This window comes from Choloepus didactylus, chromosome 13, assembly GCF_015220235.1.
Source record: "Choloepus didactylus isolate mChoDid1 chromosome 13, mChoDid1.pri, whole genome shotgun sequence".
Lineage (NCBI taxonomy): Eukaryota > Metazoa > Chordata > Mammalia > Pilosa > Megalonychidae > Choloepus > Choloepus didactylus.
Window position 1 is genome coordinate 332728 of NC_051319.1, and position 27154 is coordinate 359881.

The 27154-nt window shown below is 46.8% G+C and overlaps 1 protein-coding gene across 3 annotated transcripts in view; it reads right to left on the reverse strand.

Moving 5' to 3' along the window:
- Positions 1-251: 251 nt before the first annotated feature.
- The window catches only part of SNAP47 (synaptosome associated protein 47), a 156114-nt gene continuing 129211 nt past the window's right edge, over positions 252-27154 (reverse strand). For all 3 annotated transcript variants that reach the window (XM_037801006.1, XM_037801008.1, XM_037801009.1), the window contains 3 exons: positions 24070-24560; positions 17347-17474; positions 252-748 (listed from right to left, as the gene is read on the reverse strand). In XM_037801006.1, the coding sequence (XP_037656934.1) occupies positions 602-748; positions 17347-17474; positions 24070-24560 (766 nt within the window). In that variant the 3' untranslated portion in view covers positions 252-601. The remainder of the gene's footprint in view (positions 749-17346; positions 17475-24069; positions 24561-27154) is intronic.

Genomic DNA, 27154 nt, shown 5'->3' on the forward strand with positions numbered 1-27154 from the left:
GGCGTGGGTCTGACCGTGGCCCAAAGAAAGGAGCCCACCAACACAGGAGGCACCTGGGGGGCTTAGATGTGGGAAGAGTCAGAAATAAGCAGTCCTGCTTCTTTTAGAAAGACTTCAATCTTCCTTTTATGCTGAGCAAAAATGGCAAAAAAATTAAAAAAAAAAAAAAAAAGAAAAGAAAACAGAAGAGAAGAGAAGAAAAGAAATGACAACTTGTTTCCCAAGGAGGACAGCATGCCAGCAGCAGGGTGGGGTGGGGGTGGGGTGGGGCCTGCACGTCCCCAGCAGCCTCGACGGAGCTCGGGCCCCTGCTCTGAGCAGGAGAGCAAGTGGGCCAGCCTGGTTCCCAGGCCAGGTCCACCGGCCCCGTCTGCACTGCTCCGCACACAGGCCCGACCGTCCTTACCCCGCGCCCTCTCCCTCACTGCAGGGCACTTCCTCCGTGGGAGTCGCCAGGACCCTGGGTTACACTGCCCCTGCCACTCCTCACAGCAGTCGCTTCTCAGGGCCCTCCGGTGGGTGGAAGGATGTGGGGATTGAGAAGGACAAATCCAGAGACACGACTCTCTTCCGAAATGGTCCACGGGTGCGTTTCCCTCTCCTAGGTCAGTTTTTTTATTCGCCGATTGTGCTTGTCCATGGTGAAGGCTGCCCGGTCCACAGCAGAGGTAATGCCGTCCAGAGCCTCATCCTGCCTCTCCAGCTCCGTCTCCGTGTCCAGGGCGAGGCTCTTCAGCTTCCTCAGGATCTGGTGGAGATCAAAATGGACAGCACAGGTTGCTTTATTTTTTTTTAACACAAAAATATTTAATATTTTCTCCTGTCACCTTAATAACAAGAAATTTCATTGGATAATTTAAGTGAGCTTTTTTTTTCCCTGCAGGTAACGGGGGTGGGCTGGGGTGGTTGGTGAGCTACCAGGGGTCCACAGTCTGAGTCTGCAGGATGGGGTGAAGCAAGTGCCCAGGCTTGGATCTCGGCTCCACCACTCCATACCAGCTGCCAGACCCTGAGCGAGGGTGCTGACGGCTCCATTTCCTCATCTGAGGTGAGAGATTTGCTCTCTGCCCACTCCTGGCCACTCGCGTTTGGGGGAAATGACACAGGCAGGAGGCTGATCCTGCAGCCGCACGAGAGGTGCCTGTCCCTCCATCCATCCACACTGGCACACTGGCTGGCTGTGCCCTCGTGTGCCGGTGCTTCCAGCTGAGGGTGTGCTCATGACCGGGGCCTGTGCCCCGTATCTGGGAAACTGTCAACACATGACGGGAGGTCCCCGGTCACAGTGCTGTGAAGTGGCACAGCCCAGAGCCACGCTACTTGCGTCCGCCTTCCACCTCTCACCAACCAACCTTTTCAGGACCTGTCTGCAACCTGGTGCCTAACTGCAGGTTGAAGCTGGGAAAAACGATGTTTGAAAAGGAGAGCAAAACCCTGTTCTTGTCTTCTCTTTCTTTTCTTGTCTATATGCTTGAAATACTTTACACACAAATACAAAAAGCAAAACAAACAAAAGCACAAGTAATCCAAACAGATGGAGCGGTTCACACTACACAAACCCCTCCCAGGCTGCAGGAAAGCTGGGAGACTGCACCCAGAGAAGGTGGCTCTGGGGCTCCAGGCACGCCACACCCAGGAGCCCGCTCCTGACAAACTGGGTGGGGAGTGATGCATGAAAAGAGCTAGAGGGATGTTGGCTGGGTGTGGAAGGGTCACCTAACCAGGAACATCTCACCACACTGGGACACTGTGCGAGACGACAGCACCCTGCAGGTGGGGAGGGCCTCTCCAGGGAGGCCCAGCCCAGGAGGCCAATCAGTCCCCACCGCAGCTCATCGTGTCCCCCCATTTCCATGACACATGTCATATTCATATATTTTCATAAACTAGTAAGAGCAACCATTATTTTATGTTTCTGCTGAGACTAATCACATTGTTAAAGTTACTTTCACTATGTACTTAAAGAGCCTGAGTTTTAAATTTTAATATACTCAAGCTGGTAACAAAAAGGGTACCTTTTAAGAGAAATCTTTATAAGCAACCACTTGCAAGAAATGTTAATACTCTCTTTAGGAACGTTTCAGATCAGCAGTTAGGTCAAGACACAGGCACTGTGGAGTCTGAACCCAAAAGGAGGAGCCCGCAGTGCCAGAGAACTTGCAGACACCCACACATGGTGCTACCGTGGAAATGACACTGGCTGTGAGCAGACTGTGGTTATCTCGGAAGGACCCCAGGTTCACTCGATTAATAGCGTGCTGTACTCTGCACTGCAAAGCAGACCCCACCCGCTCTGCTGCGTGACATGTGTAAGGAAGCGCCACCGTGTCTCACGGGGATGTCTGAGGTTCCCGCGACAAGCGTGAGCAGAGCCACCACCTGGGAAAGAAGGCGACCCCTCGAGAAGAGTCGACTGCATCCCACCAGCGACCCCACGATCTGAATCTAAAATGAGGAGGAGCGCCCCACTCAGATTCCCAGCTCCGACATCAACGGGGGCCTCTGGCAATGCACCCTTTATGTCAGAGCTGCTTCGTCTGGTTAACAAGAAACAAAATAAAGGCGGTGAGATGGCCAGGGTGGAGGGTAGGAGGATAATAAGATCTGCCTTCTTCCAAAGCGATGGTGAAGCTCAAGTGAGATCACAAATGTGAACAAGCTGTGAAAACTATAAAGTGCCATGTAAGGGTCGCCACGGCCAAGTCCCAGAATGTTTAAACCAAAGGAGCCTCCGTGGCTGAGCCCGATGGGGATCCGGAGCCTGGGAGAGGGAAGTCTCCGAGGGTCGGAGGGCAGGTCAGGGACAGAGGTGGGATTTAACCAGCCCCACACCCACCTTTCTATACACAGCACCACTACTATCATCTCTGTCATTAGGCCTAAGAATAAATCCTTGATTTCAGCTGGCAGTCTCAGACAACAACCTTTTTGCACCCTCTGGGAACTGGTGGAAACTCCATCAGTTGAGTCACTTTGAAAACTGGACAGAGCCCTGGAAAATATACTGTGGGGATCAATGCGGCTCTGGGAGGGGGGACGGACTCAATGACCTAATACAGTAGGTCTTTTCCATCTCTCACTTCTATGATCTCATATGGCTAAGGCCCAAACGGCATAATAAAAAAGGAAAAAAAATTAACCATAGTGCACTGCCATGCTAAGTGGGTTCTCCCAGACCCTTTTCCCTTCTCCTTTACCTCCGTTTTCAGTGTGACTACAAGGTCACTCACCTGGGATTTGCACAAGATGCCTCCTGGAAGAGATGCTATGCCGTACACTTGGCACTGCACCGAAGGCCACAGAGACCCCCTCACCGCTCTCCTGCAGGGCCTATTTCCCCAACAACCACTTTACAACGTGGCTCAAGACTATCTGCACTGAGATGTCTTTCAGGGCGGGGAGGCTCTGAGCGCCTGGCTGGGGAGAGCAGCTTTCGGCAAGGTTAGCCAGGCTGGGCAGCAGAAGCCCCAGCACGGGTCCAGCAGGCACAACTTGTGCTCTCTCAGTGCCCATTTGTTCTCGTTAGAAGAAATAGTTAATTTGGTTTGTTTCTGTTCCGATGACAATCATGCAAGTATAAAACTGAGAAACAAGAACGAAGTTAAAAGAGGAAAATAGGGTTTTCCATAAGCCCAGGCATAAGGACTGTTAGTGATATTGTGGCATATTATTTCCGTCTTTTTTTTCCTATTCCTAGATCCAAATACGCTCAATTAAAAAAAAAAAGACACATTTGGGAATTAAAGTATACATGCAGTTTTGTTTCCTGCTTTTTTTTTTCATCCCCTAGCTATACTAAATAAAAGCTAAGATTTATGGGCCCCATGTAACATGTCACAACACTGTTCTAAGAATTTTGCACATTTTATCTCCGCTAACCCTCAAACTAACTCCATTTTACCCATGAGACCAAGAAGGGCTAGGCAACTTGGCCAGGTTCCCGAGCCCTGGGAGTCCAGCTCGGTCCAGCCCGAGGGCTCATGGTTGGGGCAGGGCTCTCAGGTGCCCTTGTCCCTGGGCAGGGCCGGTGGGCTTGCTGCAGGGACACTCCCACCTCCTTTAGGACCACAACACCAGGCCTCTCTAGAGAAGGGCAAAAGGCCCTCCGCACATCCAAGACAGGCTGGGTGCCAGGCCCCGGGCTGCTCTATAGCCAGATGTCTGACAGAACACGTTAAATTTCCTAATAGCCACATTTTAAAAAGTTAGAAATGACAGGCCAAATTAACTTTAATAATATATTTTATTTAATCCAAGATTGTTTTAGCATGTAATCAATATAAGCAATTACTGATAAGGTATTTGATCTTTGTTTTACACTGTGTTTCTGAAACTGGTGTGCACGGTAACCCATAGCAGATCTCACTCAGACCACACCTTTCAGGCTCTCGGGGGCCACAGTCGCCCCCCACCCTGCCGAAGGGATAAATCCTGCCTGCTTCTATGTGCCAATGAACCATCTCACCCAAGAGGAGGAAGCAACTGACTCTTCCCCAGTTCACACACACACAATGGCAGATACAAGAACGCCTACTTTCCTGGGCCTTTGCTTAAGAAGCACAATAAAAATAAGCATTGTACATACAACTCATTTTGTGAGCAAGATGCAGCTGCCAGGCCTACAAAAGTTCAGGCGCTTTCTGTGTACACAGACCAAACAAAGGTTGGTTGGCTCCCATTGAACGTTTTCATTTGGGAAAAGTCTCATCACGATGAAGGCATTAAAAATAACATTCATTCCAAATAGTCTGAGACCCCTGGCCTGGTCACAAAAATCACACTTGAAATTAATTAAAATTGCAAAAATACAAGAGATACCTCGACAGCTACTAGGACTGCAGACAAAGAGAATTAATTACCCAGTGGCCCTTCAAACTACCAATACCTCTGGAATCTTAGTCCAGATTCTTTTTCCTTGAAGAAAGGGATTGAAGTAATTAAATGGCATCGTGTGAATTCCATATAACATGGGATGGAAAGAATGGAGAACATGACGTCCGGCCAAGCCTTAAAAAACAGTTGTTCCTTTTGTGGCCCAGGATGACAGGCTGTCTAGTCATCGGTGAGTAAGTGCTGCCGCCCTCGGCAGGACCGAGTGGTCTCTCGGAGGAGTCCCCCCTGAGCTCCAAATCCAAGCCCAGGTCCAGAGGTGCTCCTCCCCACTTCCCTGCCATGCTAATAAACAAACTGGCAACCAACCAACAGTCTTCCCAGCCATGCTTTTACCTACATAAGGAATTATCTGATTAGAAGTGTCTTAGGAGCAATGAACCTTTATAAACTCCAAAGAAATGCATGCGCTCACAGGCAAGCCACAAAAGCACACGTTCAAGTGCCGAGGGAGAAAAGCGTCTCGAGAGAAACCACAGCTCTTCAGCTCAGGGCAGTCACTGTCCCTCCACCAGAGCCAGGACGATCAGCTCAGCTTGGCAGCTGGGAAACGGGGACAGCCTTGGGTGACTCGGACGGGAAGCGGTGGGGGGAACACCTTGGACAAATAAACTCCACGGGATGAGGCAAAGACAAAAGGCAACAACCAGTCCCGGGCCCCAAGGCATAAGGTAGGAGTTATTTTCCCCAGACATGACATGAGGAAGACTCTCTGGGCTCCGTGGCCCTTGCTGGCCACCTCAGGGCAACTGCTGTGGAAGGGGAAAAACCTTCTGCTTCAGTCACCGCACCCCAGTGGCAAGGGCTCCCCACACGCCTGGGTTAGCAGCAACAGGAGATCGGAGCGCCAGAGGGGTAAAAGATGAAGGTATTCTAGCTTTCTAACCATTTCCATTTTGTTTACGAAATGAAAAATCAATTATGGAGAAACATCTTAATAGAGCAGGTCTACCTACCACAGCAGCCTCGTTTGCACGTATGCACCTCGTGCCCATCACAGTGACCTGTGAAGGCCATCGAGATGTGAGCCTGGCATTCGACCCAGGGCCCCACTGCAAGCTGCGTCACCACATGTGACCCTGGGAAGCCATCTGCTGTGCTCACACCATGAAGTTACAGCATGAGAGGAACAAGACTTGCACAAGTACTGGGGTCCTGGTGACTCTAAAATGGTCAGCAACGAGCTAGCTATTGCCTCAACATAAATTCTCAAAGAAACAACTGGTTCGCTCTCCCTCCTGATAAAACTCCTGGACTTAGAGTATTGCTATATTAATATTAAGCCCCTAAAGTGTGTTTAGTATTAGCTGGACTGTCTGCCCTGATCTTGTTATTAAGCTGACTCACTGCAAAACTGTGAATTTTCTTGCAGTGAGAAATTAGCAACCATTTAAGAACAGAGCTTGGATAAATCAAGCTGTCTGCAACTCAAAATAGTTCTACCAGTTGGGGCCATTAATATGCTATAGAGAAGGAAAAGAGGGGGAAAAATTGGCTTTCACGGCAGCTAAAGCTCTGGAGACTATACAGAACATTCTATGCTACAATCAGTCACATTCAGCACTCACAGACCACCCCCACAGTTGCATTCCTTTTGGCCCCTGACGGTGACTTGAGACTGAAAGGAGGGGTGCACTGGGGGCAGGCACAGGGGGTGGCCATCCAGGGCGCTGCCCCTCGCCATTACCTGCGTTGCAGGAGACGGCTTGTCAGTGATCTGCTGAGCAGGATCCTCCCATCTGTGTGCGGGGCCTGTCCCCCAGGGGGCTGTCTATGAGGGGACTTTGCAGACAGCAGAGCCAGCTGGGCTGAAGTCATCAAGAATCTGTCAGCCCTCCCTCTCAACCTGCTGACCCACCACCAGTTAGACATGGCCCCGAATGGCCTGTGGCATAAGTGTGGCCATGTCAATGGAAAGGCCTGGCCCCAGAAATAACAGTGAGCATCTCCCAAGATCACAAAGAGGGAGCCTCGGGCCCGTCCTCTTGGGCACATGCAGTTCCCCAGGGCTGGCAACGGGACCATACACCGTTTCCGATCAAGGGAACCAAGATCTTAAGACAGCCACGAATCCCCACCAAATGAGGTAGTCAACCAATGTAAAATCAGTACCGCAGAAGGTTCACCTTACATGTGAAGCAAACCCCTCAGCAGGGGGCATCCTCAAAATACGGAGCTAACTAGAAATGCATTAAGTCTGTGGTCTTCAAAGTGACTAGAGTCACAGGAAGAGCTAGAAGAGCCACTGCAGGCGTTAACTAGCAAGTGAGGCCGAGCTTGCCATGTGCCAGGTGCTGGGCTCACCCTCACTTCGGTTTCACACAGACTTCCAGCAAGGACCCTGCTCTGTGACAGGGGGCAGTAACAGAGCCGGCACCAGAGGGAATGAGCAACCTGCCACCGGCAAGCAGCAAAGCCACTCACCTGCCATCTAAAGCCTTTGTTCTAATGACCACTCCCCAGCACACAGGACAGGCCTCCTCACCCTGACATTCTTGTATTTTTAATATGATTCGACAGTTTTGAAAAATGTGCAAAGCCAATCTGAATCCCAAACCGTGTAATACCTGATAAGGATTTTTATGAGTTAACAGAGAGATTTTACACTGCTATGGTATGTATTACACTCTACAAAAGACCTGAATTTCATTCACATGACAGAGAAAAAAGAGCAATGTTTAGAGGAAAGAAACAAACCCTGCTCTAAATCTGAAGGGTTTCGCACAAGCATCTGTTTCCTTCCCACTCATGTTCCAACACTCTGCACAGCCACGTAGCGACTCTGTGAGAGATCCTCACTTAGATGCTGGTACCCCTTTGGAATTCTGTCCTCAGCATGAGGTTTTGGAAATTTTCATCTGACAGGGCTTGCTCTCTGAGTGCAGAATGTCCTGGGGCAGGCTCAGTAGCACCAGGTGGAGGGAGGTAACATGCATGTAAGATGGGCCCGCTCAGGCAACCAGAGTTGGGAGGAGCAGATGCCCCCATACAGGCCAGATCTGCCCTGTGCTCCTTACAAGAGACAGACATCCCCTCCACACTCCCCATGTGTGAGGACAGATGTCCCTGCTCAAAGCTCAGCTATGTTCCAAACTCTGTGCATCGGGACTGATGACCACCCCCCCCCACCCCGCCCCAACGCAGTGACGTGATTGCAGAGCCGGAGACATCAAACTACATGCTGAGGTGAGATGACAACAATCCACAGTGTGCAAGATGTGGCAGTGGGAACCTGGGGGGCTCAGCAGAGCACTGGGAGGGCACTGACCGCAGGTGCTCACAGCTGGCCTGGACGGCCATGTGGCACGGCTGATGCTTCACAGTGAATAATTACATAACTCGAGTCATAGCAGCAGTGGCTCTCCCCTCCCTTTTCCCCATGCTTAGAAGGCTGCAGAGGAAACACTGTTGCACCCGCCAAGCTAGAAGATGCCCCTTGTCTCCCCCAGCCAAAGGCAGTGCACCTGCTTTCTCCCCACCCACACCACCACAGGAAATACCTAATGAGGAGACTGCCCCACCAGGACCCTCAGAGGATGCAAACACTGGCACCTGGTATGTGCCGACAAAGGAAGAGGAGGCACCTCAAGGTGCCTGGCACAGCCTCAGCTGTGGGCTTCGGGTTGGGGTCAGCCAGGAGAGCATGCTGCAGCACCCCACCCCCCAGCCCAGCCAAGGCTGCTCTCAAGCATCCCCCACTGGGCCCCGCCCCCAATACGCTGAACTCCAGAGGATGCTTCTAGAACAGTGCAGGCTCAAACAGCGCCCACCCAGAGGGTGGGCCGTCACAACTACTTTTGGTAAAGACAAGGTGATGCACAAATTTAGCAGCATCAGATGCAGTGTTTGGTACCATGAAGTACCTGAAGGCCTTAAGGGATTTAGACAGCAACTTGGAGTTAGCACTTTCCCCTGCTAGGCATTTTGTCTGTTGAACTGACTTTACAGAACTGATTCAGAGACTCATTCTTCAAGATCCCTGCAAGCACAGCAATTCATCTGAAGAAACTGAGACCAGAGCATGTTCAAATCTGCTTCCCCAAATCATTCAAATGTATTTCCCAAATCGTCATTCAATTGTACTGCCCCGTCATCTAATTCTAATTATCCTGAGTGTCTAGATGTCTGTGCTCTATTAATGTATGTGATAAACATCTGAGGACAGCAACCCCATGGCCACTGCCTGGGTCTACAGTGAGGAGAGCCCGTGGGCTCCACTGCCACACAGAGTGTGCCAAAGGCCCAAGTATGTACAAGAAATTGCTGACACGTGGCACCCGCAGCAGCCCCAGTCCCCCAGTAGACGGATATACCCTTTTAAACGTGTGTGTAGCACTGTCAGACACTGCCCCCGCTGCTGCTCACCTCCCGCCCGGCCCTGCACCCGGAGCTCAGCAACACAGAGCTCCTGCAGTCACACTGTCAGAGAAGGAGGAAAAAGGCTTCACTCAGCATGTTTTGACTTTTAAAGACAAATAAAGGAAGCGCACACATTGAGGCTGTTCAGGTTACAAAAAGCAAAAGCTGCCACGTCACTGGAGTTTCTGGTCTGCGTCACAGCAATGTGGTAAGGGTCATGTGGGGATGACAGATCTCATGGGTTACTGCAGTGTCATTTTCTTCTTTACACTTTTCTGTATTTTTCTAACATTTCCCTACAGGGAGCATACTTATTCATAAGAAGAAAATATGTGTTTTCTAAACCACTGCAGCAAATCCTAGTTCCCCTAGCATGGTATGGAGCCTCTGGGGATTCCAAACCCACTGTCGCCTTGGTCCCCTCCCCCATGTGAAACATGGCCTGTGCCAGTCTGAATGTATTATGTCCCCCCAAATGCCATTATCTTTGATGTAATCTTGTGTGTGGGGCAGAGGTATTAGTGTTCATTAGATTACAGTTCTTTGAGTGTTTCCACGGAGATGCAACCCACCCAACTGTAGGTGATAACTCTAATTGGATAATTTCCATGGAGGTGTGGCCCCGCCCATTCAGCATGGACCTTGATTAGTTTACTAGAGCACTATATAAGCTCAGACAGAAGGAGCAAGCTTGCTACAGCCAAGAGAGACAATTTGAAGAATGCACAGGAGCTGAGAGAGGAGCTGCAGATGAGAGACAGTTTGAAGATGGCTGTTGAACACAGACTCTTGCTCCAGAGAAGCTAAGAGAGGACAAACACCCCAAGAGCAACTGAGAGACACATTTTGAAGAGGAGCTTCAACCTAGAGAGGAACATGCTGGGAGAAAGCCATTTTGAAACCAAAACTTGTAGCAGACGCCAGCCACGTGCCTTCCCAGCTAACAGAGGTTTTCTGGATGCCATTGGCCATCCTCCAGTGAAAGTACCCGACTGTTGATGCCTTACCTTGGACATTTTATGGCCTTAAGACTGTAACCGTGTAACCAAATAAACTCCCTTTATAAAAAGCCAATCCATTTCTGGTGTTTTACATTCCGGCAGCATTAGCAAACTAGAACATGGACCTACTGCAGGGCCCCCTCCTCCCATGTGCCCCTCTCCCCCCATTCTCAGGTGCAGCTAATGCCCCACCCTCCTTTACTGACTGAGTTCAGACCTTCCCAGGACTCCAGATGAGTCAGGCAGCAGGCTGGAAGTCAGGGCCAGTGGGATCCAGGCCTCACACTGCACTCAGGAGCCACATGGTCATATCTGGAATTTTGCCTGGGCAGTGAGAGAGCTCACAGGTACCCTTGCTCCAGCCATGGGCCCTTGAGTGCCCAGGGAGCCCATGGCAGCAAGCTCCTCCTGCAAAGCAGTCTGGGGTGGTGGCTCTTCCCCCAATGTTTATTTCAACCCCACTCCTCAACACACACACAGTCCTTGTGCTCTCCAAAGAATACGGTCCTGGCTTTCTATTTCTTTTTCTAGATCTGCCAAAAGCAGGCTGTTCACCAACAAAGGAAAAACGCATGAAAATCAAAATGGGTCAAACGATAGCTTTCTATGACTTCTTGATGCTCTCCAAATCCTTGATGCTACCAAGACAAGGGAGAATCCTGTCTAAAGAGAGGTCCAAGTCACTGCATGTGGGACGCGGACTAGGCTGGCTCACTCAGCCAGCCCAGGATACCACACCAGGCTCAGGGAGTGCTTGTGGTGACCAGTGAGTGACAGACAGAAAACCCCCAAGTAAATATTCACAAGTAAGGTGTGACTTTCTTCTGCAATTCAACTTCTATTTCATTGTGATGGTTTCTGCATCAGACAGTGGGAATGCCCTAGAAGTCAACACCCTTGCTTTTCGGGGGTGAAGGAGGAAGCCAGAGAAGAGTCGCCCTCCCAGGGCAGGCCCAGAATGAGTGCCGAGACGGCCAGCTCCTGCTCCAGGACACATCACAGGATGTATACCCTCTATTTAAACGTCAACTTTGGGTGGACGTCGGAAGTTTCCAGGGCAACTTCTGGTTACTAAGGTGCTTTTTATGGTTTAACATTTAGGAAAGACATAGAGTATGACATCAGGAACATTTATTAATAATCCACAAAGTTATTATTAATCTGAACAGATATCACAATAAGTGGCCTGGCTCAGTTCTAGCATATGGTCAGGTATATCAAAGCCATAAATAAAAACCACCTGCCCCCCCAACAAAACAACCTTCGATTATGCTCTGTAATTAACAAATAAAACGATAAGCTGAAAAGGGTCAGAGGAAAGCACAGGGTGATAAGAGAACATGAGGAGAAAAGTTTATCTCATCCCTCCTCCCTGCACTAGCTGCTCATATGATTTTATACTGATAGTTATCTAAGAAACACACACCTGTTGTCTCTCCAAAAGGATAATAACTCATTGAATCCAGGGATAAATAATTTGCTGGGTCAGACATTTACCAAACCCCTGTAACATTTCAAACTGAAGGACATACATACGAATTAAGACAAGCTTCGATTAGAGGTGCCATGGAATTGGGGAATGGGGAAAAACAGACCAGGGAGGTAGGGTTACTGGCAAAGATGAAATAAATGTGTTCGACGGTTTCTAAAATAGAAAGGAAAGAAAATGGAAAAAAAAAAACAGGACACTAATCTCTTAAGATAGTTTCATGGCAAGCAGAGAAACTCATCCAAGAGGAAGATCCCAGCTGACTGCCTCATCAGAGCAGGTACCTGCTGAGCAAGAAGGGGTTTAGACGGAGAAGATCTGAGGACTGCACTTGTGAGCCTCAGAAACCGCCTGCTTGCTCAGTCGGTCCTAGATGGGGAGACACCCCAACCCGAGCCCTGGAGAGCGATGAGTTTCCAGTTAACTTTTTTCTTCACAACACCAATCAAGTGTTTTTCTGATTTTCCAGCAAATTCACTGACTTCTTGATTGACCTGAACAAATCAATTTGGTAGTTCTTTTTAATTTTTGTGTTTTGTGTTTCTAAATGTGTTCCTAAAACTAAATGCTCAACATAATCAAATAGGTGAAAAAGAACTATCCTCATACAGTCCTTCACATATCCTATGAATCCATGCACACTGCAATAAGCCACGGTGCATCCCTTTCTAGCACAAATTGTAAGAAAAATCCAGCAAGTCTACGGAGAAGCCAAAACTATTTCACTGCTCCTAGTACTGTTAGATTTCTTTAGGAGCTTACACAAGTCCCAGTCCGTACCCCTGAAGTCAGAGACTGCTCTGGGCTGCCTGTGGGTTCCCTGGACCACATGTCCACGTCTGATAAACCACCAGATCAGACGTGCTGTTTTTTTTTCATCTAGTTCCCTCTCAGTTAAAAGGGGAGGCAGGATGAAAACATGCCAAATGTAGGCAGAGAAATGGATATTAAGTTCTGTAGAAACTTAAAATGAAATTGAAATGCCTTAGAGAAAAGCCAACTGCCCCTCTTTTCTTTTTCATTCCCAGACCCTGTATCAAATCTGTGATATCCACGGATTTAGTCAACAAAAGAGCAGCAGTTCTCAGGCAGGAAAAGTTTAACACATCAGACATTAGAAATGATTCAAGGGACTCTGCCAAACCCACGGCAGCGAATCAGATTCCCCAGCCCCCCTCCCCGCCTGCCCTCCCACATCCAGGGACAGTCGCCGGCCACAGCTACGCAGCAGACGGGCCTCACCGCAGACCACAGCTCTGCGTCTGCACCCACAGATCCACTCTGGGCACATGGCACGGACACGGACGGCCCCGGGAGAGCAGGGCGGGTCTTCTCACTGACACTCCCAACTGCAATTTAAGATCATGAAGACACCTCATTTCACTGTAATAACTTCAATAGTTTTTGTGACAAAAACCATGGCGGAATGGAGGAGGATTTTCTTGCATTTTTGTTTCTCTAGAAATTTAACTCATTCCTACTTAGGCTTGGGCTTCAACTGCACAGCCAGGGATTCTTCTTTAAATATGAAACGTGGGTTTTACCTCACAAAGACAATCTCTTGTGCAACTAGGTTCTTCCTGCCAGGAAGGAAGACTGAATAGCGGAGTAGTATATTGCCCTTGCCACGTCCACCCAGTCAGCCTGCTCCTGGGAGCTCCTCCCCAGCCCATCACTCAGGGGTCACCGCTTCCTCCCTGGGTGTGCTGCCTGACACAGCTGTTTACTGCCTAGGGCAGGGCGCTGGCCCACTCCACCCCACCGCTCCACCTCGATGCCAGGGTCCTGACACATGGGGTTTGCTCTCCTCAGTATCGAACCCCACAAGGCTCGCTAAACAGGTGTAGACGGTAACTGTAAGGACCAACCGCATGCATACGTGCGTGCAGGGAAGACGGCGGCCTAAATGGCCACAGAGGACTCTACTCAAAGGTGTCCGTGTGCTCCTCCAACCCCGGCTGGCCCTGGCTTGTAGGCGAAGGGCACATCATTCGTGGGAGTAGAGACTGGATGCTGGAAATTAAAAGGACCCTAACAGACCGTATGGCCAAAATCAGAATTAACAAGTAAAATACTTCTCTTTTCCATCAAAAAAACTTTGTTCCTATTTCAATCTAAATGCAACCGGAGGGCCCAGCAGAGTGTATCTCAACAAATATCTTGATATAAGGATGGGAGTGAGAGAGTCTCAGATTCTATCAGCCAAAAGTCTACAGGAGAAGGAATGAAGGTGGGAGGTATGCAACTAGATGAACGGACCTTGAGGACCATACTTTGAGTGAAATAAACCAGAAATGAGAAGACTAATATTATAATGCCTCATTAATACGGAAACTAACTATAATGTGTGAACTCTGAGAAATTAATCTTACAGCATAGGTTATCAGGGGAAGGCTTATTGTAAAAGTTCCTAGATTGTAAGCCCTTACAGGGGTCACATCTATTCCCGAGTTGTAATGGTTATTTCTAAATTCTGAGATGCTAATCCTTTTGTGTATAACCTGCTAGGTCCCTGGAACTTCAGGTACCTGTGTGACACTTGAAACTCAGAGCCAAAGTTCTGCAGCTATGAAAGTCTGCATTACCTCATACAGCAACTGCTAAAAAAAGCTGAAAAAGAGATCAGATTTCAATTAGAGACAGGAATGAAATGGTCTTGCTTAGGACTAAGATAAATCAGACTAAAGGGTGAAGGATGATATTGACAATGTTTTAAAACTTCGACTTCTGTATGAGACCATAGGAAGAGATGCTTATTTGGTGCAAAATCTATATTTTTTGTAGCATACTATTTAATTTAACTTGTACAGTCAGTTTATTTGAACACCATAATTACATGAAACCTTGAATAGGGAGTGAGATCTTATTGGTTCATACAGGTTAGTGTGATGCCCTGATACATCCCAGAGTAATATGGGAAGAGAATAAAAATATATTTGCAAAGCCCCCTTGAGGGACTGGGGGAAAATGTTGAAATATTAAACTTCCCCTCCTGGGGAATTCCTGATACTCTTGGCAAGCACTGGGGACTACAAATTTGGAAGGTCAAGCCCTCGATCTTGGAGCTTGCCCTTATGAAGCTTGTTACTGCAAAGGAGATACTAAGCCTACTTATAATTGTGCCCAAGAGTCACCCCCAGAGAACCTCTTTTGTTGCTCAGATGTGGCCTCTCTCACACAACTCTGCAAATGAACTCATACCATCCCCCCTATGTGGACATGATTCCCAAGGGTATAAATCTCCCTGGCAACAGGGGACTGGACTCCCAGGAATGAGCCTGGCCCCTGGCATTGTGGGATTGAGAAAGCCTTCTTGATCAAAGGAGGAAACAAAAGGAAACAAAATAGAGTTTCAGTGGCTGAGAGATCTCAAAAAGAGTCGAGAGGTCATTCTGGAGGTTATTCTTATGCATTATATAGATATCCCTTTTTAGTTTTTAGTGTATTCGAATAGCTAGAAGGAAATACCTGAAACTGTTAACTGTAATCCAGTAGCCTTGATTCTTGAAAATGACTGTATAACTGTACAGTGTTTGCAGTGTATCTGTGTAATTGTGAAAACCTTGAGACTGACACTCCCTTCATCCAGTGTATGGACAGATGAGTAAGAAAATAAAGACAAAAAATAAATAAATAATAAGGATGGTAAAGGGTATGGGGAAAAAAAATTCTATGGGCTTTTATAAGCTCTCAGGAGAACAGTCAAGGGAAATCTCAGCTAAGTTTTTGCTGGAAAAGTACTGGGGTTCCTCAAAAGCCCCAAAGCAAACACAATCTGCACCAAGAGCATATCAAAAGGTGCAGTTAGTACCTGTAGTATTTTCCTGTTGCATCTAAAAGAACCATTTTTCGTGTGCTGTCATTACCAAAAGTGACTAAGAAAGAACAGCAGGAAAAAGTGATTAATGATGCAAATTGAAAATACTTCTATGCAAAGACAAAACTTTTTCTCTCCAAAAGGAAAGGCCTGACTCAACATCATTAGCCATTATTGAAATTCAAATCAAAACCACAATGAAATACTGCTTCAAGCCCAAAAGGATGGCTATTATTTTAAAAATGGAAAATAACAAGTGCTAGAGAGGATGTGGAGAAATTACAACTTGAGTGCACTGTTGGTGGGAATGTAAAATGGGGCAGCCACTGTGGAAAGCAATATGGCAGTTCCTCAAAAAGTTAAATATAGAATTACCATATGACCTAGCAATCCCACTTCTAAGTATATACCCAAAGAAAATGAAAACGGGATCTCAAACAAATACCTCTACACCGTTGTTTATAGCAGTATTATTCACAATAGCCAAAAGACAGAAACAACCCATGTGCCCATCAACAGATGAACGGATAACCAAAATGTGGCACATACACACAATGGAATAGTATTTGGTCATAAGAAAGAACGAAGTTATGAGACAACCTGCAACATGGAAGAACCTAGAAAACATCATGCTCAGTGAAATAAGCAAGGCACATAAGGCCAAATACTGTATGATATCAGAGACGACTAAGAGATAGAAGTAGATTGAAGGTTCCCAGTGGATGATGAAGGGATGGGGAAAAGAGGTATGTATTGGCAAAAATAAAAATAAATGAAACTAAAGTAGATCAATAAGTTCAGAGGAACTTAGTTATGCCTACACTGACATATGTAATAAGAATTGGTTTCTAAACACAGGTTTCTAAGACATAGAGGCTTTACATCCCTCCTGGTAGAAGAGTGGACTACAACCTAGAAATGGAGCCTGAATCTGACCGAGCCCCCAGCTCCACCTGCCAACTCACAGGGGCAGGGCACAGAGGAGCAGCCTGGGCACTGCCAGGGGCTGCAATCGGTAAGGGCCAAATGGTAAGAATGTGGCAGGGTCAACAACTGTGCTTTTAACAAGTAAATCTCAAAGGAAAAGGAGATGGAGGGGAATACCTATAGATTAAAAGACACTTCAACCAACTGCAATGGATGGGCCTTAGTAGGATCTTGATTTGAACAAACAAGACAACAATGTTTTAAAAGGAGATGGTTGGAGAAATACGAGCACTGACCTGATATGTGATGATGCTAAGGAATTCTTTAAAAAATGTTTAAAGTAAGAATGGTATTGGGGTTACTGGTTTTTAACAGTTCTTATCTTTTATAGATACATACTAAAATATTTACAAACGAAATATGATGTATAGGAATTTGCTTCAAAAAATATAAACCAAGGAAAAGAACAAAACCATTGGATTGTCCAGCAATAACAGAGGAAGACAAGTTAAAAGTGTCTATGTCAAATACTGTTTAAATCTCAGCTTCCTGGGCAGGAGGTGGTAAGCCTCTTTAAGAAAGGCAAGCAGGAGAGCAGGCGTGCCCGTGACTGCACGTGCAGGGAGTGGGGCAGCCCCACCTCGTGGGCTCCACGCTACGGAGCACAGACCTGGGCAGTGGTGCTGCCCTTCCCTGTCAGCCTCCAGCCCAGGGTCTCAGAGAACAAGCACTCCAGGCAGGCATCCCAGGAGCTCCCTCTAGATGAGAAGTAAGGCTACATAGATGGGGAGACGGGAACTGCCTGCCGGGCAGACAAGAAAGCCCTACTACCAGCACTGGCCGGGCACTGTGCAAGACATTACCTGTCTCAGCTCCTGCGTGTCCTCCTCAGAGATGAGCTGCTCGCTTGTCTGCATCTGAGCCTGCCTGCCTTCTTCGCTTCCTGAGGAGAACTCTCGGTGCAAAACGCGGTCCACCATCAGCCCAGATGCTGGAAAGGAAAAGAAAGTCAAACGGTCACACACTGACATCTTCTGGAAGGTGCAAGTAACGCTCCAGTGTGGAAGCATGGTCAATACTGGCATAGTTCTCATTAGCCAGACAAGGTCCCCAAGTAGTCTGTAGTCCCCTCAGCCCACCTGGGAGGTGGGTGAGGCCACCCAGACCTCCTGTCCCAGTAGATGCACCAAGACTCCGCAAAGTCCCCGGTGAATGAAGTCTCAGGGCTCCTTTCCAACACTACACTGATCAGCTCCAAGATTCTCAGATTGTGCATCACGGCAAACATCAGGGTCTAAGGCTACCACCGTCTCTCAGAAGAAAGGTCCTTTTTCAAAGCGGGCTGATTTTCCTTTCTGAGAAAAGACTAACGATTGGGGTCACTGAACTCCGATGAAACAGACACACAGCACATTCCCAAGGAAGAGCAGGGAACACTGGAGTTGTGCCACAGAACACTGAGGTTCTAAAGCAAAGTAAATGGCCACACTTGCCACAGCCAAGCAAAGCCCATTCCTGAGTTGCATTGGGGTGGGGTGGAGTGAGTCAGAGTGCTTCACAGTAGTCAGGCACTTGCCCAGCAGGGGAACGGGTATTTTCGTGGCTTCAGGGTGCCCATTAACCATGGGGCTCAAAGAACACCTGTGAACAGGGCAATCTCACCAAGGGAGGCTGGTGATAAAGAGAACACACAGTGCTAATTGGTGTGGCCGCGGCCGCCTTGCCACATCGGGCCACCTGTCCTTTATTTAAAGAGCAGCGCTGGGCACCTCTTGGCCCAGATAAGGGCATCAATTACAATTGATCATTTGCTTTGCTCCATAAAACATCTGCCTCAGATACTTGGAGGTAGCCAGATTTATTTACTAGGATTTTAGAAAACAGAAATGGCAGGAAAGCAGAAAGAGCCCTGGGCAGAGTCAGCAGGCTGGAATCCCGATTGGCTCTCTCTCCAGCTTTGGGAGAATGTGGGTCTTGGGGCAGCCAGCCCCAGATGTCCTTCCTGGGGTCCAGAAGGCCGTGAGCAGACCAAAAGAAAAGGTTCAACTGCCACTGCTTTTCATTGTGGCTGGAGCAGCTGCTGAACACACCATCAGGGAACACAGGGAGAGGAGATTCACCTGTAGTAGAAGCTCTTGCTTGGCCGGATCTGACCTGGTCTGCCCCCAACCAAGACAGCCCAACTGTGCAACCTTGACCTTCTTGAGGGAAAAGCATGCAGCCATCTGCACACATGCAAGCAAACACCCCACCGATTCCTAAAAATGGTTCTTAAAAGTAAGCACTCCCTGGGAGTGCCCAGCTGGGCAAAGGAGGAATTATCCTGGCCAGGATACAGCAGGTGAAGAGAACCAGAGAAGGCTTCTTGGGAATTCTCCAGGAGGACCCCGGGCTGGGCCTCCTTCTCTGCGGGGGAGCCTGGCTTGAACTGCCCTCCCCACAGGCCATGGTTCCTCCAAGAGAAGTGGACCTGCAAGAGCGCAGCCTTCACCCTTCCAATGTGATGTTTCTCTGTGTTAAGGCACGCCCTAAGAATGTTGCAGAGGTCTGAAATGAGTCTCACAAAATGATACCCTGTGAACAGGGCAATCTCACCAAGGAACAAAAGGGCAGGCTGGTGTCTTCTTTTCTATTCTGTTCTTTTTAAACCAAATTGATTTCATGACCAATGTTTGCAAAATACTAATTTCAATATAATCTCCAAAGTCCCATCCTACTCCAACATCCTAAGAGTTTATTAATTAGCACAGAAACTTCCTATAAGCCCATACTCCATGCTGCTTGATCATAAATAATCTGAAATGCCATAAATTAAAATGCTATGTGACAACAAGCACTCTTCTAAAATTGTCAGTAATAAAACAATGTCAGAGGGCAGGCTGGAACAGTTAGCAGCAGAAACAGGGAATGTTCTATTGGTTATTACCAGCTGAAAGTAGAGACTGATAAATCATCATCGGGGTCAGAGTGACAGAAAAGTCGCACGTCCTCTCCTACAGGAACAGTGGGTCCCCAGGCCTGCAGGGAGCCAGCTCTTGGGGCCTCTCCTGGCTGGACTGAACCTTCGTTTCTCACTTTGTCCCTGGTTCTGAATAGGACTGCACTTCCAGCCACCCTGGCACCCTGTCCCCACATACTGGCCCTTCCCCACCCCCACCCCACACCCTTGTTCACACGCGTGTCTGGATGACCAGCTCTTTGTCGAGACTTTCCTAGTGCTCCAGTCTGACAGACCTCTTCTGCCTGTGACTTTTTGTAAGCAATCATCTTCTCTGAGCCTGGTCTGACAATTAATCTTATGCTGTCTTATAATACCTCCTTTAGTACAGCCTGCTCTCTTTTCAATTTCCACACCTTTTAATATTAACTTGCCTGTGACCTGATGGTTATTTATCTTACAGCCTCCTCCTAGCTGGGGGCTCTCCCACTGGCACACGCGCTTCCTGAGAGCAAGGTGCACATCTGATTCATACTGCATCCAGCACTCCATTTTGCTGTCATCTTGGTTTTTATTTCAACATCTACAGCTGTATTATATATAGAAAGACATGCTGTTCTAAATTTTTAATAAATGGGATTTTACTTAAACAACCAGAAAGCTCAAAGAGAACATTTTTTCCTTCCTGGATTTTAACTTTAGAAAAACAAGAAAACATATGTCAGGGACTTTTCCCAGAATGAGCCATAGAGCCAACTGGGCTTCCAGCTACTCCACACAGCTTCCTCCATCTTCAGGGCTATGGTGACAGCCGGGATGGCTGACACAGTTGCTTCAACATTTTGGAGTGTCTTCTGATAAAAACGTCATCTGGTTCAGGATAGGATGGTTCTTTTCTCTGCTCTTAAAGCACTAATCTCAGTTAAACAACATAAGTATAAATTGTTCAAGCTGAAGGGAACTTAGAGATGATTTCATTTTCCAGGAATAAGGAAGCTGTCGAGAGGAGGACCCTGGGCTGGTCAGAGGCAGCTCGGGGACTCCCCGACTCTGGAGCGAACACTGTGCCGTGCTGCAGAAAGCTCCCAAACTCAACCCCCGGGGAGAAGATCAGCATCACTGCATGCTAGTCTACCTTGCATAGGACATGGAACTCCAGCGTTCCTGCAGGCACACAGAAAAGGCCACCCAACCTGGGAAGCACAGGATGTGGCTCACTTATCCTTGCCACGTGACCAAGGCAAACCTCCTTCCTCTCCCTCAGCCTCACACTCCTCAACTGCCAAACAGGGAAAAACCACTCTACCATGGGCAGACCCAGGCTTTCAGGGGTCTGAAGCCGATGCAACTGGGGGTGGGAAGCACTTAATGAAAAAATTAAGACTAAACACAAAACATCCATGCCACTCAACACAGTGATGGAGGGGGTCTTTAAATGGAAAGAGACAGAGGTCTTAAATGACTGTGATTACCATACCTTACTTGCACAAGTTTACAAAGCACAGGGCTCACAGATGGGCCCTCCTGGGAGGTCTCCTGGGCGAGAGGGCCAAGCAGCTGGCCATCTTTCTCTGTCCTGTTTCTCCCCAGGCTCCCTGGGAGCAGGCCAGGGCCCAGAGGTGTGTGGAGGTGCAGCCAGAGTAATGCTGTACCCGATGCCGGCCCAGGACAGGCGCGGTCCACAGTATTTGTGCTTTTTGGTTAGAAATCTATTGGCTCAAAATATGTCCTCAAATCAATCAGTCTGCACAGGGACCACTTCAAAACGCCCATCCCACAAATCTGTGTGTGCCTTCTGGCTACCTGGCCCTGTCCTGGTGCTGTACATACAGAGAGAACAAGACCGAGGAGAGCCTGGTCTCGAGGACACACACCCCAGTTTGAGAGGCAGGACAAGAAACACAAGGGACACCAGAGTGGTGGGTGCAGTGTGAGACTCGTCATGGAGGTGGGTTAGTGGGTGATGGGGTCAGGAAGGCCTCTCTGAGGAGGTGACAGACAGCAGACAACGAAGATAAGAACTCTTTAAAATGCTATGCATGTCCCCTTGACATGGTATGATGGAAAAGTACTTCACCTCTGGTCTTCCCCCAAACCCATAACACCCGTGTAATCATGAGAAAAACGTCAGGTTAATCCCAACTGAGGGACATCCTACAAATGCCTGAGCAGGACTCCTCAAGACTGTTAAGGTCATCGAAACAATGAAAGCCTGAGAAACTGTCAGAGCCAAAGGGAATCTGATAACTAAACATAATGTACCTGAATGGAACAGAAAAAAGACATCAACACAGGCTCACTTGTTGTGACAACTGTACCACAGAAATGTATGGTGTTGACAACAGGGGAAATGGGGTGTGGGATACTCAGGAACTCTGTACTAGTGTTGCAACTTTTTCCGTAAATCTAGAAGTATTCTAAAATTTTAAAAAGGTTATTTTAAAAATGTTATGCAGAAAAACAGTAATTCGTAGTAGATTTTCCCTAAAGCAGAAGCTGTCTGCCTTTTTTCCACCTCACTTTTGAAGCACAGGATTTTCTCCTACCAGAGAGCAGGGGCTTGCAGGTAGGAACTGGGGGCAATTGGGCACAGGATCACCCAGGCCCCAAGGGAGTTAGTACAAACTCTCAAGGATGAGGGTGCCCACAGCTTAAGATGTCTATGGTACTCTATGACTATTTTTTAATTCACTCAGCATGAGGCTGCGATTAAAATCTGAAATAAAATGGCTTTAATTACAGAGCCAATTTGCTCTACTATCTCTATTTCTTCAGAGTCAGACTTGGTGTTCAGGGAGATTTTAATTTTGAATAGTGCTATTCTTAATGATACAGCAGCATATTAATAATACTATAAAATGTTGTTACAGAAGATGGTAGCACCAGCTATTTCTGCCCTAACCAAGGCAAGAAAAAGAGTATACTGTTAGTCTCGACACAAAGCAAAATGTTTTATAAGGTGGTTTGTAAGTCAGAAAAATCCAGCTTTAAAATATCTTTGCATATACGTTAAAACATGGGAGATGGCACTGAGTGTTGGGGAGGATCCCGCGGTTTTGACAGAAAATCACAGAAGCTCACAGACAGGAAGGAAGCCTTGGAGATCCTGGAGGCAAACACTCACTGCACGGATCAGGAAGCCGAGGCTCAAGCTGTGGGGATGCCCTGGGTTAACTCGGCCGGCCGGCCCCAAGGCAGGGCTACAACCAAAGACCAGTCAGGGTCTTCTGACGACACAGTCTCTGCTGTAACGGGGGCCTGGGGTACGCGTGCTCCAAGCTCCTCTTCTCTTCCACCCTCAAGCACTCGGTGTCTTCGGAGGCCTCCAGAATTCTGCCCATCTATCTTACACCTATCACAGTAGGTCTCTGGGAAGCCTCATCTTTAGAGTTGTCGCCAATATGAACTTCCAGAGACTAGCAGGCAGTCTGCAAACACTGGTCCAATGTTACTAGACTGCCATCTTGTGGCCATACAACAGATGAAAAGACCTAATCAAGGAGAGTAATACATTTCTGAGACGTCAAAAAAAAAAAGGTATGCCTTCCACTCTACTGTTTCTGCAGATCTTCCAACCTGGAACAGAAGACACCGAGGTGCTGACAAGGAGGCACTGTCCCGTACTCCCTGCGCCTCTGATACCACGACAGGCGTGGTGTTGAGACATACGTGCTGATCACCGAGCGTGTACACGACAGTGACAGTGTTTAAGTTCCTAGCAAATTGGATACCATCTTGCACATAAAATTCAGCATGCTGGCTTCTTACAAAGGTATTATCACTTTGCTGAGAGTGTACAGTAACATGTGCCTCTCCCAAAATAAATAAGCTGCCATAAAAAGTCCATTTCAACCCTAGAATTTTCCCTAGAATTCAAATCCTACAATTACTTTGTGGATCTGAAAAAAACATACAGCAAGGAAACCTGAGCAGGCATCTAGTCTAGCAGTAGCATACCCCCAGGTGTGTCTTGCCACCCCCACTTCCACCCCCAGGGTCTCAGACTCACGTGGACTCACATACTCATTTGGACATAAGTATGAGAATGTCCTCTGCCACACTGCCAATGGGAGCAGGGGGGTTGGTTTCACAATGCCTCAAGGACATTAAAACTTACCAAGAAACTATGCCACATAGTTTTCAAAAATACAGATACCTAAATACAGATACCTGGAAGGTGGGCTGGAAAGACCGATGTTAGCTACCAATGGAAATGGGAGTGAGGAGTGAAGGGGACTGGAGATCCTTCTGGGCAGGCAGAGAGGAGACAAGCCAGCTTTCCAAGGGGGGACCCTGGTCCTAAAATATCTGCTAGTTCTCAAATCAAACTGATGAAAGGGAAGAGAGAACAAGAAGTGAAAATAATTAACTCGGTGCTTTCTTTCACTATGGAAGATTTATCAAAGCCATTTCTGACCTCTTTTGAAACCTACACATCTATCAAGTGTATGAAAAACCTCAGTGATTTGAGGTTCGCAGACGTCAAGTTCTAAAGAAAACGGTATGCAATTTCTTTTAAAACAAACAACTGGGCAGTCTCTATTTAGATGGAACCCCACGGCCACATGTTAAGATATTTCCCCCTGGCGTGTGGAGTCTGACTGCGGTTTTGGAAGTCGGGGCCCAGGCCTTTTTGTCAATGACTTACCTGCATGCCAGGGTGAGCAAACTTTCTCTGCTGGAGAGGAGGCTCTGGTGCTACTGAGCATCAAGGCGTCTTCTAACAACTCTATTTTCTTGTTGAACTGCACTTCTAACACTGGGATGACCTCTGGCATTTTTGCAGATATCAAACGATAAGCTATGTCTGGCTTCCCAATAAATCGCTGGCGTATGCTAATTTCATACGGTGTGTGAACCTTAATGTCATCCACATCTTCTCTTTCAAATCTGTGCATGAGCAAAGAATTTGAGTCATGGATTTCTAATCCAGAAACAAGGACCGTGAGCTTTCCTGGTTTAACGTGAGACTCTGTTCCTTGGGAAATAATCGCAGGAATTTTAATTACCACCCCTTCTTTTCCAAAAGCCTCAGAGGAGAACACTGAGGCACCTTCCCTGGGCTTTGTTCCTGATGGAGTCTTCCACAGTTTGGAACTAAAAGGCCACCAAGAAGGAGATTCCAGTTCTGTCAGCAATCTAAAAGGACAAACAAAACAGAAAACTGGGGTCAATACATTTTTAAAGATCTTTAGAAAACTGCTTTAACCTTTCTAAAACACTTTACCATATTATCTTATTTCTTTTCTACAATCTGTCCATGAAGCACAAAGAACAGGGATGATTATCCTCATTTTAGAAGAGAAAACTGAGGCTCAGAGAAGTTAGGGAAATTTCCTAGAGATACACAGCTAATCTGTAGTAAAGACACAGCAAAACACACATCTTCTGACTAGAATGTTGCTCTTTCTACACTTTGCTTTCCACACTATGCCATGTGATTTTAACTCAAAATAAATTGAGATCCTAACCTTTCAAGCAGCTATCTCATAGAACTTTCTGCAGTACAGGAAATGTTCTGTATGTGCAACTGTCCCACAGAGTATTAGGCATGATTGGCTACTGATCACCTGAAAGGAAGCTAATGCAACTGAGGAACTGAGTTTTAATTCACTTTAATTTTAATGTGGCCAATAGTTACTGTATTGGACACCACAACTCTAAACATTAATAACACAAAGAGAGATGGCTAAAAAGACAATAGGAGAGATAACATAGAATAGTAACAAACACTTGATTGGTCCACATGGCTGCAGGAAAGGAATGAAGGGAGTAAAGATCAGATGGAATAGAAAGCAAACAGCAAGATGGCTGAATTGACAAAACCAAAAGGAGAAATGGTCAATCACAGGTGCATATTCTAACACACCTCTTTCAATGACTGATAGAGCAAGAAAACAAAAATATTAATAAGAATAGAGAAATCTTGAGCAACACTATTTAATCAACTCAACCAGATTGATACTTATAGAAACATCACCCAACAACTGATGAATACGTACTCTTTTCAAGTGCATTCAGAATAGCCACAAAAAGAGTGTAACAAGGCTCAATAAATTTCAAAGGGCTTTCAGAACTTTGAATATGCCACCCCTCTGTCCTCAAAAAAAATGAAACTGGAAATCAATTTCAAATATTTGGAAATTAAGCACAATTACTAATAATGCATGGGTCAAAAGGAAAATTAAATGCAATTAAACATTTAAAGAACAAATAATGCCAATATTTCACAAATTTTTCCAGGAAACAAAGAGGGATCATATTACCCTAATATGAAAGCCAAAGACATTACAAGAAAGAAAACTACATACCAATATACCTCTAAATATAGACTGAAAAATCCTCAACATAATTAGCACACCAAATTCAGCAGCATTTAAAAAAAGAACTTCATTATATACTATGACCAAGCAGGATTTATTCCAAGAATGAAAGGTTGGTTTATCATGTGAAAACACATTAGTGTACAATACTCATATGAATACAATAAAGGACAAGAACCACATGGCCATCTCAATAGACTGAGAAAAAAAAGCATTTGACAAAATCCAATATTCATTCATGATGAAAACACTAAGCACAACAGAAATAGAAGGGAACTTCCTCCACCTGATAGCTAAAATCAAACTTAGTGAAAGACTGAATGCTTCTCTTCCCTGAGATTGGGAACAATACAAGGATGTTTGCTCTCACCAATTCTATTCAACATTGAACAGAAAGTTCTAGTCAGTTCAACCAGGCAAGAAAAGCAAGGAATAAAAGGCATCAATATTAGAAACAAAAAAGTAAAACTGTCTTATTCACAGAAGACATGATTCTGTAAGTAGAAAATCCTATAAATACACACACACACACACACACACACACACACACACAGCTACTAGAAATTAAAAAAAAAAAAAAAAAGTCTATCAACATGGCAGGAGACAAGACCAACATATAAAAACAGCGTAGGACTGACTTCCAGTTGCAGACGAAGATGGAACAGATACTCTTCTTCCTCTTCACTCCACTAAGTACAGCTAAAAACCCTGGACATTGTATATGAAAAAAATACAAAAAGACCCTGAAAAGAGGAGAGAAAAAGGCAGACTAAATAGGTGCCTCAGGACCCAAAATACAAGACAATGGTAAGTTCTCTGGGTTCCCTTTTAATTTAATATCTTAGACTGAGTGCTGGAGAATCCAGAAACCTGGAAACGCCAACGAATGCCAACAAATGCAGACAAAACAAAAACAAGAAATGCCTGCTCTCCTTCTCCAAAGGACCTGAAAAGGAACAGCCTATCAAGATGAAATGTTTACTCCAGCCCAACTGACACAAGAACTGCATCCTTCCCCCAGCCCCAAAAGCAAACGCCGAGTGAGGAGCCTAGACTTCCATCCTCACCTGGCTGTAATGAGGGATCCTTACCCCCTGCCAGGACAGTGTCACTAAAGACTAAGGGAGACGTCTGGCTGACATTACAGTGTATGTGGAGGCCATAAGGGTGCGGCAACAAGGCAGATCTCATGTCCGTGCTGGCAGGTGTCAGCAGAGGCCTGGTGGAGAGCACGGAATTTCTCTGCCTTCCAGCAGGCACAGGTGCCTGTTCCCACCCTAAGTGGTAAATGGGGGCCACGTGGGAACCTGCACTTGCAGCCCCACAGGGCAGTAATAAGGAAGCAGCTCCCTCCCTGCAGTAGTGCAGTGTCAGAAGAGGTCTGCTAAAACAGAAGATTTACGTAATATC